Source organism: Hylobates moloch, unplaced genomic scaffold (genome assembly GCF_009828535.3).
Source record: "Hylobates moloch isolate HMO894 unplaced genomic scaffold, HMol_V3 SCAFFOLD_7, whole genome shotgun sequence".
NCBI lineage: Eukaryota > Metazoa > Chordata > Mammalia > Primates > Hylobatidae > Hylobates > Hylobates moloch.
Genome location: NW_026652282.1, coordinates 89122321 through 89134554, shown reverse-complemented (window position 1 = coordinate 89134554; position 12234 = coordinate 89122321). Strand labels below are relative to the sequence as shown.

General features: G+C 38.0%; 1 protein-coding gene across 8 annotated transcripts in view; it reads left to right on the top strand.

Annotated features, from left to right (window-relative positions):
- The first annotated feature begins 2368 nt into the window (after window positions 1-2368).
- Window positions 2369-12234, top strand: part of RBM41 (RNA binding motif protein 41) — a 68294-nt gene continuing 58428 nt past the window's right edge. For 2 of the 8 annotated variants that reach the window (XM_032757425.2, XM_032757423.2), the window contains exons 1-5: window positions 2427-2468; window positions 4762-4878; window positions 5473-5665; window positions 5970-6174; window positions 8057-8128. In XM_032757425.2, the coding sequence (XP_032613316.1) occupies window positions 2461-2468; window positions 4762-4878; window positions 5473-5665; window positions 5970-6174; window positions 8057-8128 (595 nt within the window). In that variant the 5' untranslated portion in view covers window positions 2427-2460. Of the gene's footprint in view, window positions 2469-4761; window positions 4879-5472; window positions 5666-5969; window positions 6175-8056; window positions 8129-12234 lie in introns of all 8 variants that reach the window. The other 6 variants (XM_032757424.2, XM_032757422.2, XM_058441381.1 and 3 more) reach the window with 6 other exon arrangements.

Below are 12234 nucleotides of genomic sequence, written 5' to 3'. Positions count from 1 at the left end.
TTGGTGTGATGGTTGGTGTAATATTTGTTCCACCCTTTGCCACTGTCCCAGGGGATAAGCACACTAGCAACCTTGGTGTATTTTTCCATTTCCTTGTCAATATGTCAATTTGGACAGATTGGTTGAGCCACAAAATTCAGCTCTACCACCATATAGGATTTACCTGGTGCAGGCAATGATGTGACCCCCCATTTTGTTTATACTTATATTCAGTTCATGTTCTGTGCCAAAGCTACAAAGTGGTACATGTTATACCTGCAGTCATTCACCTTTATGCTTCAAGAGCACAGTTATTTGCATGTGACAGGTCTTAGGTAGCTCACCATGACATTTTCAATCTGATAGAAGTTCTCAGGACAGGAAATTCTACAATGTTTTTCAGTAGCTGCTTTTTGGTCCTTTGCTCTAACTTGAGCATGGCAATACAAAGCAGTTTGGATAAATCTAAATCTACTGATTAACATTTGACTATTTACTCATAGATTACCACTCAATCATGGGATAACTTTAAAACCATACCTTTGTATGTGCTTGACAGTCACCCTATTCTTAGGAGGTATCCTCATTTTACAGATGAGAAAACTGGCCTAGACCAGTTAAGAAACTTACTGAAACCCACATAGTCTAGTAACTTACCAGAGCAAAAATTCAAGTCCAGATTGCCTCTAAAACCCTGTTGTGCTATACTGTTAACTGAGAAGTGAGATTCAAATCCAAGTAGTGTGCCCCGCCCCCCACCATTACCTACAATCTTTTCTTCTTTGGCTCCTTGAGATGTAAGAGGGTTTCTCTTTAATTAAAAAAGTATTGACTAGGTAATGTAGTCATGGGTTCAAAATTCAAAGGGCGCAAAAAGATACCTGAAGAATTTTTTCTGCCCTTGTCCCTCAGCCATCCAGTTCCCCTACCTGGAGGCATTCACTCATCATTTGTCTGTAAGTTCTCCCAAACATTTTGTGCATATACAAGCAAACACACACATATATATAAGTTTTTAAGTGACTAGAGCTCCCCTTTTTATGCAAATAGAAGCACAGTATACATATCATTCTGCACCTTGCTATTGCACTAACTATATTTTGGAGATTGTTCAGTAGCAGTTCATAGAGAACTTTGTCATCTTTGTAACTGCTGCATAGTTTTTCATTGAATGATACATTTTCATAGTATGTTCTTGGATATTTTCATTTCTGTTTTTATAAACAATGTTGCAAGGGATGATAGTAGGTTACAGGATATATAGTGTTGAGGATTCTATTCATAACTGAATTGTTGCTTTAAAGGGAAAGTACATTTATGATTTTAGTAGTATCTTCATTTGCCCCCAATAGATGTTGTACCAATTTATATTCCCACCACTAGTGTATTGAGAGTGCCTGTTTCCCCACAATCTCAATAAAACAAGTGTGTTATCAAACTTTTGGATCTTTCCCAACCTGTTAGGTGAAAAATGGTAGTTTAGTGTACTTTTAAAAATAAACTTTAAGTTCTAGAACAGTTTTAGTTACAGAAAAGATGCATAGTAAAAAGTTCCACATACCTACAACTCAGTTTCCCTTGCATAACTCTGATACATTTGTCACAGCTAACGAACCTTGTTATTAACTAAAGAACATAGTTTGTTCACATTTCCTTAGTTTTTACCTCATGTCCTTTTTTCTGTTCCAGGATCCCATCCAAGATACTGCATTACTTTAGTCATCACGACTCCTTTGGTTCCTTTTGGCTGTGACAGATTCTCATGTTTTTGATGACCTTGCTAGTTTTAAGGAGTACTGGTAGTCAGTGCACTTTAAAATTTGTCAGATTGGACATCTTTCCATACACTTAAAGACATTTGCATTTCCATTTCTGGGAACTAAGAGCCTATGCTTTTAACCACTATACTATACCTCTTTCTTGATTCACCATAATTATCAATAAAACATATGTGGGCCTGAATACACACAGACTTCTGATTCTGAGTGGAGAAAACTCTCAAGTCTTTGTTACAGATAGAGAAGAACCATTAGCACAGGTGATATAGTCAGACTCGTGTCTGATGACTGGCTACATCGTGAAGGATGAAGCAGAGACTCGACTGGAAACGGTAGGTAGGCTGGATAAATCCTTGAAAGAAAAGCAGTGTTGATAAGAAGTTCAAAGGAAATTACAGAAGAGCCAGGAATTAGTGGTAATGGATGAGAGAACCAAGAAATCAAAGGTGACTCGTTTTATGAGCTGGATATTTTGGGTCTTCTTTTGAACCTAAATGAGAAATTCAAAATAAATATTTGGACAATGTTCAGCATACCTGTCACTTGAGACCTACTTTCTCTTTCTGTTGCCATAGCTCTGTGCTACTACAATTCCCAGAGCCCCATGCTCCATCACAATCCCCTTAGAGTCCGCCGCGTGGAGTTCTGGGACTTGAGGTCCGCGGCCTATTTACCCAAGTTGGAGGTAGGGGCCTGTGGAAACATGAAGAGGTAAGGACTTGTCTGAAGAGCAGGCGGCAAGGGGAGCTCTGTTCTACCTTTTCTTTTGAAAATGGCTTCTATTGCTTTCTGGTTTGGGTATTGCACGTTCTCGGGATGCAGCTTCGTGGGAGCGGGAACACGACAAAGGAGACGGGAGGAGGGGAGACGGGCTGAACAGGCCTGCAGAGCGAAGTTCAGGAAGGGCTGTCACCGGGGCCGGCTGCTGTGGGAATGCCCTCCCGGCACGGGCCCCGGGAGCTGGCCGGGTGCTGCGGCTTCGTCGTTTCACCCGGACCCAGCTAGGCAAAAGGGTTTGAGGCTGACAAATTCCTGGCGCCGGAGATGGAGGTACCTCGGGCCAGCCCCTCCCCCTCCTCCCCTACCTCCACCGCCACCTGAGAAAGGCTCGGGGCGGGCGCATTTATTTGCAACGTCTGTGTGTTAAAGACTACCCGAAACCATGTGGGGCTTTCCAATCATAAAGTAAGGGAGCGGTACTTTGTTTCTAAATGTAGAAGGACAGCACCAAAGTGGTTCGATTTATGGGGTGGGGGGAGGGGAGGTGGAAGGCATTGCTGGGCCCAGTTCCCCTTACTGGTGCTGAGCTAAATGGCCGCTTGAGCCTAAATGGCCTGAGCCTCCCAACTATTGACAGGCTTAAATTAATTTTAGATTCACTCTGCAAGTAGAATCATCACTCTGGAATAGTGCAGTGCATTTAAAATTCTTATTGATATGCTTTCCTGCACTGTCAGTTCCTTGCATCTTTTCAAAAACCGTTTCTGACTTTGCCTGCCTGAAACTAACCTTTAACTTTTTTTTTACGATATCTCATCCATGCAAAATAATGTATAATGTATATATACAGCTTAAAGAATAATAGAGGTTCGCATCCACTACAAGTTTAAGAAATAGGACATTGCCAGTCCCTTAGAAGTCTACTGTGTCTCTTCCCTCCCTTCGTTCCCCCCTGAGGTGACCACTATCCGGAATTTTGTGTTACTAATTCCCTTGCTTTTAAAAAAGCAAATGGTTTCTAGTACATATGAATTTATCTCTAAACAAAATGTTCCTAGTCATGTATTTGAAGTATTCCTGATACTTCATGCTGGCGTTTCTATTGTAAAAGGTACTAGACTCAACGTGGCTAAAACAATACTGACTTTCCCTTTCCCAAATCATTTATTCCATCTGGAGCTTTGTCTTTCCTTCATTGGTACCATTGTTCTCTCAGTTACACAGACCGAAATTTTGGGATTATCTTTGACTTCCTTGCCTCTGCCTCCAAAAGGCCTCTCTGATCTAACCCTTTCTTTCCATTTTCACTATTACCATTTAAGTCTAGACCTTCATCACCTTTTAACTTCAGTAGTTTCATAACTAGTTCTTCTTGTTTCTTCCCTTTGAATATGGCATATTATGACCACGTTCATCTGTCTAAACCATCACTTGCACTGTGTCACTTAACTGCTTGATAAATTACTATTTCTCATTATCCTTCTGTATATATTACTGTCCCTTTTGTACTCTTTCCCTGTTGCTTTTCTTCATCACACACCTTTTTTTTTTTTTTTTTTTTTTTTTGAAGGCGGTCTCGGGTTTTGCCACCCAGGCTGGAGTGCATTGGCGCGATCTCGGCTCACTGCAAGCTCCGCCTCCCGGGTTCACGCCATTCTCCTGCCTCAGCCTCTCTGAGTAGCTGGGACTACAGGCGCCCGCCACCACGCCCGGCTAATTTTTTGTATGTTTTTAGTAGAGACGGGGTTTCACCGTGGTCTCGATCTCCTGACCTCGTGATCCGCCCGCCTCGGCCTCCCAAAGTGCTGGGATTACAAGCGTGAGCCACCGCGCCCGGCCCACACACCTTTGAATGTCAGCTTAAGAGTACCTTTCTGAAGTCTTCCTTTACCACCTTTATCTCCCAATTTTCTCTTCTGTGAATTTCTACGAATTTGGCATATGCTTCTATGTGTTATTATTCTCTCCTCCCCCTGCCGCCAAGGCACATGCATGCAACACATACACACACGTTTCTTCTCCCTAAATAGATTGTGGGCTTCTTGAGGACAGGGACTATGTCTTAAACACCTTTGACTTCCCTCAGTACCTAGCATAGCACCTTCTGTGTAAACAGGTATTTATTTAGTAAGTGTTCATGGACTAAATGGTAAAGGGCAATGAATTGTTGGAGAAGTGTCTTTGAATAAATGGGGTCAGTAATGGTAGATAATATAGATAAGGAATATATTTTGAGACTCACCGTCTCTTCTGTTTTCTGTATATATTCTTATATCTACTCCAGGGTAAACAGCTGTGTGAAGAGTGATGAGCATGTCCTGGAGGAGCTCGAAACAGAAGGGGAGAGGCAGCTGAAAAGCCTCCTTCAGCATCAACTTGATACTTCTGTCTCCATTGAGGAGTAGGTATTAATTTTGCAAACGGAGAGTATCATAGACTCTCACCTCCAGGTGACAGATCTCTCTTAAAGCCTAGATGGAATGTTCCTCTCCCACCTCCCTTTCTTTGTTAGACTTCAATGTATTAGGCAGGGTTTTAATTCTGTGTCTCTTCCTCTGGAAAGCCTCCCATATCTCACTAAGTTTGGGCCAAGTACCTATTTTATGTTCTTCTACAGCATCCTGTATTTCCATCAACATAGCACTTGTAACCCAATATTATCATTGCCTGTTTACTTGCCTCTGTTCCACTGTTTCTCCACAAAAGCAGGAGCCATTTTTACTTTTTTATAAAGCTATTAAATCCTTAGTACCTAGCAGAGTATCTGATGCATAGTAAGTACTCAATAAATATTTGTTGATTTAGTTTATTATTCCTGGATGAGGGGACTATTGATGGAGTTCCATTTTGTTGCAGTGGTGCTTCGGCTTAGAAATAAGATGTAAGAGAAAATTTGCTAGTGAGTTTCATTGTACCTGTTACAGTGTTGAACCTCCATTTTTGTGAATGGTAGTAACCTCAAGATGTTCTTACTGTCCTCCTGCACGTTTTGCAGATGTATGTCTAAGAAAGAGAGCTTTGCTCCTGGTACTATGTACAAGCCCTTTGGGAAGGAAGCAGCTGGGACTATGACTTTGTCCCAATTCCAGACACTGCATGAGAAGGACCAGGAAACTGCTTCTCTCAGGGAATTAGGGCTTAATGAAACAGAAATCTTGATCTGGAAGAGCCATGTTTCAGGTGAAAAGGTGAGTGTGGTAATGTTTTTTTTGTTTGTTTTTCTCCTCAAGGAAACAGAGCAAAATATCTTCACTTTAGCATTGAGAGCCTTTCCGTTTTTAGTTCTCACAAAACTGAGCTTGGTGTCTGAATCTTCTTTGATTTTTAGAATGCAGACGTTGGTAAAAGAGAAGCTGTTCTTTAACTTCTTAGCTAACACTTTCTGTAAACATTCATTTCTGGGCCCAGGTCATCTTTTTACTTGAGACACCAGATCATCATGTTCAGGTTGTGTCCTCTATGATATATGCCATCTCATTCCTCTGGTTTCAGAAGACAAGACTGAGGGCAACTCCTGAAGCAATACAGAACCGTCTTCAAGATATTGAAGAAAGGATCTCGGAGCGTCAGCGCATTCTTTGCCTGCCACAGAGATTTGCAAAGAGCAAACAGCTGACCCGGCGAGAAATGGAAATAGAAAAGTCTTTATTTCAGGGAGCTGATCGTCACTCCTTCCTTAAGGCTCTTTATTACCAAGGTATGTGATCCCCACTGACTTTGATATATTCTTTCGCTGAGAGAAAGATTAAACAGCAGGGCATTAAATATGAAGAGTTAGTGAAGGGAATAGGGGAAAGATGAATTGTCACTACTTTTGAGGAATGTAGAATACCATAAGAGAGACAAATATGTGCACAGTTAGTTGCATGACAACATGGAAACTGCTATTATAGAGATTTGAATGAAATGCTGAGGTAGCGCAGAACACAGAGCATCTAAGTCTAGTTGGGGGAGTCAGAAGTTGACATTTATACTAACTCCTGATGGATCAATGGGCATTTGTCAGGTAAATAAAGGGGAATGGACATTAAAGATAGTAAATAGCAACAGGATTATGAAAGAACCGGGTGTGTCTAAGGAACAATGAGAAGTTTAATGTGGCAGGAGTAGAAGAAGTGGCAGGGAATGACAGGAGGTGACACTGGAAGGAAGGGGGGGCGAAGCTAGATTGTGAAGGGTCTTTAGGCTGAACTACAGATTAGCACAAAATACATGGATAAATAGTATGTGTCTTTACTAGAAGGATTTAGTTTGACAGATAAGTTTTACTAGACGCTGTGGAAGGTGCATGGAAGTTTAAGAAATGGTTCCTCACCTCGTGCCAAGTATAGTCTGGTTGGAGAGATAAACATGTAACATTTAGTGAGAATACTAGATACATTTGTTAAGTGTTGTTGGAGTTCAGAGGAGGCAAAGGCCACTGTGTATTGGTGTGATTGAAGAAGGCCTCTCAGAGGAGGTAAGATTTAAATGTTCTTTTAATACTACCTATTCTTTAGAAAAGAGAGGTAATGACATTTCAGTTGCAACAGATGGTGTGAGCACTACGGAGTGTGCTAACTATGGAGGAGATGTGAGACGAGGTTAGAAAGGTAGCTAAAAATTTTGAACTGTATTTGGTGACTAGTATAGACCTACACAGAGTTAGTTATCAGTTAGTTTGAATATGGTTGAAGGTTTTTGAACCAGAAGTGACATGATAAAAGCCATATTTGAAAATTATTAATCTGGTGGTCAATAAATAGGATTAGAGAGAGGAAGAACTGGAAGCAGGGAGAATGGTTAGGAGATATTACAGTCATTTAGGCATGAAGACTTGGTCTAGAGTGATAGCAGTGAAACTGGAGAGAGGTAGGTTTATAAGGGAAGAACTAATAAAACTTGTTGACTGAAAATGAAGGAGGGAGGTCAATGCAGAGGTATGTGTCAAAGATAATCCAGAAGTTTCAAGGCTGTGTGACTTACCAATTGGCAAAATTAAGAAAGCCTTTGTGGGGAAATTTCAAGGAAGGATGATGAGTTTGATTTTAAACATGTTAAATTTGTGAGAATGGCAGGATCATCAAATGCAGATGTTGAGGAGACAGTTGGAAATGCAGCAGTGAAGCTCAGGAGAGAGGTCAGAACTAGATATATAGAACTGGGAATCATCTATCCTTAGATAACATGTTAAGGCCATGAGAATGGATGAATGATTTGTTAGAGATAGAAAGACCATAGACATGGCAGAGCAGTGGTGAAGGAAGGAATGAATGAACAAATGAATAACCTTTTGTGGAGAGACATTTAGCATAATGATTAATAACATGGGCTCTGGAGGCAGACTGCCTGGGAAAATCCTGGCTCCCCCACTTACTAGCTGTGAGATGCTAGGCAAGTTACCTCTCTATGCTTCAGTATCTTCATCTGTAAAATGAGAATATTAATAGTAGCTATGTTACAGGGTTACTAAGAGGATTAAGTGAGATAATACATGTAAATCACTTAGAGCAGTACCTGGTATTTGGGGTGGAGGGTGGGTGGTGTATGAATCTGTTCTGTTTCCTATCTTTGAAACTCCTTGCTTTAAACCTTCACAGCATACCACAAAAAGACAAGTGCAGACAAGTACATGACCTCAATGAAGAGGAAGATAAAATTAGGCACAAAAGGCAAGTCGAGAGTTTTCTTATAGTGTTAGATTTAGGAATGTAACCTAGGGTCCCAGTTGAGCACTTATTTAATTCCATATTCAGTATATGACAATGTTTATAGGAAATGATCCAGAGGGAGCATATTATCCTGATACAGAATATTAAAGAGAGGAGTTAGTAGAAGTTGTAAAGCTTTTACATTTAGTGCTGTTGTTTTTTCTCTATACATTTAAATTATTGTACCAGACATAAGTTGACCTTAATGATTTTTAGATCCCATTTCACAAATAATTCTGAATATTTTTATTAATCAGTAAAGTATAATTATTGATGATGATGATGATGATATGATAGCAAATATTTTCTTACTTTTGAAATGAACTCCCAATAAAATTGCATGGGGCTTCTTCTTTTTTGGTGTACAATTCTGTGAATTGTAAATCATGTAGATTCATGTAACCACCACCACAATCAAGAGAGAGAATAGCTTCATCACCTTAAAAAACTCCCTCATGCTGTCCCTTTATAGTCATTCCCAACCCACCATAATTCCTGACAATCACTGACTGTTTTCCATCACTGTAGTTTTATCTTTTAGAAAATGTCATGTAAATGGAGTCATACAACATGTAACCTTGTGAGATTGGCTTCTTTCACTCAGCATAATGCCTTTTAGACTCATTTGAGTTGTTGCGTGTATCAATAGTTCATTCATTTTGTTGAGTAGCATTTCATCTTATGGACATTCGAAAGTTTGTTTATCCATTCACCCATTGAAGTGCATTTGGGTTGTTTCCAGATTATGATGGCTATGCATAATATTGATATGAACATTCTTGTACAGGTTTTTTTGTGAACATAAGTTTTTATTTCTCTAAGGTAAATATCTAGAAGTGGGATTACTGGGTCATATGGTAAGTGTACATTTAACTTTATATGAAACTGCCAAACCATTTTCCAGAGTGGCTGTACCATTTTGCATTTTCACCAGCAATGTATGAGAGTTCGAGTTGCTCTACATCTTTGTCAGCACTTGGTATTGTCAGTATTTATTTTGGTTATTCCAATAGCTGTGAAGTGGTACCTCATTGTAGTTTTAATTTGCATTTCTTTAATGGCTAATGATGTTGAACATCTTTCATGTGCTTATTTGCCATCCTTATATCCTGTTTGCTAAAGTGTCTGTTCAAATCTTTTGCTGTTTTATAATTGGGTTGTTTATTTTCTTCCTGATGACTTTTGAGAGTTCTTTGTATATTCTAAACACAATCTTCTGTTGGATATGTGATTTTCACACATTTTCTCCCAGTCTGTAGCTTGTCTTTTCATTCTCTTAACAGTGTCTTTGGCAGAGCAAACTTTTTTTATTGTGGTAAAATATACATAACATAAAATTTACCATTTAAACCATTTTTAAGTGTGTAGTTCTATGGCATTAAGTACTTTCACATTGTTCTGCAACTATCACAACCATCCATCTCCAGAAATTTTTCATCTTCCCAAACTGAAACTCTGTACTTATTAGATACTAACTCCCCGTTTTCTCCACCCCCACCAGCCTCTGGCAACCACCATCCTACTTTCTGTCTCTATGAATTTGACTACTCTAGGTGCTTCATATAAGTGGAATCATATAATATTTGTCCTTTTGTGACTGGCTTTAGTTAGCATAATATCTTCAAGATTCATCTAAGTTGTAGCATGTGTCAGAATTTTCTTTTTAAGGTGGAATAATATCCCATTGTATGTATATAGCACATTTTGTTTATCAATTGATGGATGCTCAAGTTGTTTCCATGTTTTAGCTTTTGTGAATAATGCTGCTACGAACATGGGTGTACAAATATCTGTTTGAATACCTGCTTTCAATTATTGTGGCTATATACTCAGAAGTGGAATTGCTGGATCACATGTTAATTCTACATGTAATTTTTTGAGAAACCACAATATCATTTTCCATAGAGACTGTACCATTTTACATTCCCACCAGCAATGCATAAGATAAGAGTTCCAGTTTCTCCATACCCTTGGCAACACTTACTATTTTCTTTTCTTAAAAAATAATAGCCATCCTAATGGGTGTGAAATGGTATCTTATTGTGGTTTTGATTTCAATTTCCCTGATGATTAGTGCTGTTGAGCATCTTTTCATATGCTTTTTGGCCATTTGTATATCTTCTTTGGAGATGTATCTGTTCAGATCTCTTGTCCGTTTTTAAAATAAGTTTCTTGTTTGTCGTTGAGTTGTAGAAGTTCTATATATATTCTGTATATTAATTCCTTATAAGATATATGACTTGCAAATATTTTCTCCTATTCCAAGAGTTGCCTTTTCACTCTGTCCTTTGATGCACAAAGTGTTTAATTTCGATGAAGTCCAATTTGTCGATTTTTTTCTTTTGTTGTCTATGCTTTTGGTGTCATATCCAAGAAATCATTGCCAAATCCATTGTTATGAAATGAAGGCTTTTCCTTATGTTATCTTCTGAGAGTGTTATAGCTTTAGCTCTTATGTTTAGGTCTTTGAACCTTTTGAGTTAATTTTCGTATATGGTATTAAGGTAAAAATTCAGCTTCTTTTTTTTCATGTTGATATTCAGTTTTCCCAGTGCCACTTGTTGAAAAAAGACTGTTCTTTCCACACTGAATGATCCTGGCACCCTATTCAAAAATCATTTGACTATATATACCTGTCTTTATGCCAGTACCACACTGTTTTAATTACTGTAACCTTGTAGTAAGTTTTGAAATCAGGAAGTGTGAGAACTCCAACTTTGTTCTTTTTCAAAATTGTTTTGGATATTTGGGGATCGGTTGAGATTCCATATGAATTTTAGAATGGATTTTTCTATTCCTGTAAAAAATATTATTGACGTTTTGGTAGGACTTACATTGAATCTGTATATCACTTTGGTTAGTATTGATGTCTTAACAGTATTGTCTTCTAATTCATGAACATGGGGTGTCTATTTGTATCTTGTTTAATTCCTTTCAGCAACATTTTGTAGTTTTCAGTGTATAAGTCTTTTACCTCAGAGAAAATGTTTTCAAGTCTTCTAAAATCTTGTTTATCAGTTGATCCTTTCATGGGTTGCTTTTTATGTTTGTGCATTTATATGTATCTAACAACTCTACCTGTTCATGAAAAAGATATTTTCCTGTGTTTTCTTCTGATAGTTATTTAGTTATACATTTTACATTTAGATCTATGATCCATTTTGACTTGATGTTTATATAAGGTATGAAGTTTAGGTTAAAGTTCACTTATTTTTTTTGGCTTCAAATGTCCTGTTGTTTTAGAACCAACTGTTAAAAGAGTATCCTTTCTCCATTTACTTGCCTTTGCATTTTTGTCAGAAATCACTTGGCCACATTTGTGTGTTAATACTTAACCTCATAATTAATGGTGAAAAGTTGAAATTCTTCCCCAAAGATCAAAAATAAGACAAGGATGTCCACTCTTGCCACTTCTGTTCATAGTGGAATGAAATTCGAAACAAATAACAGAAGGACATTTAGGAAAATTACAAATATGTGGAAATTAACACTCTACCAAACAGTCAATGAATTAAAAGGAAATCAAAAGGAACATTAGAACGTATTTTGAGGTAAATTAAAAACACAAAATGCCAAAACTTATGGAGTAAAATAAAATCTGTGTTTAGGGGGATATTTAGCTGTAATGCCCATAGCTGTATATGCCCATATTAATAAAGAAGAAAGATTTCAAATTAATAACTGAAATCTCCACCTTAAGAACTTATTAAAAGAAGAGCAAACTAAATCCAAATCAAGCTGATGAAAAGAAATAATAAAAAATGGAGCAAAAATAAATGACATAGAGGAAATAATAGAGGAAGTCAGCAAAACCAAAAGTTAGTTCTTTGAAAAGATCAACTAATTTATAATCCCTTAGCTAGACTGATCAAGTTAAACAGAAAGAAGATTCAAATTTCTAAAACTCAGCTCCACTTTGGTTCTTATTTGTATGGGACATCTTTTTCCATCTTTTTGCTTTTAATCTATTTGTGTTTTTGAACCTAAAGTGTGTCTCATAACAGCAGATAGTTTGGATTATATTTTCTCTTTTTAATCAATTATTTCAATCTCTGCCTTTTGACTGG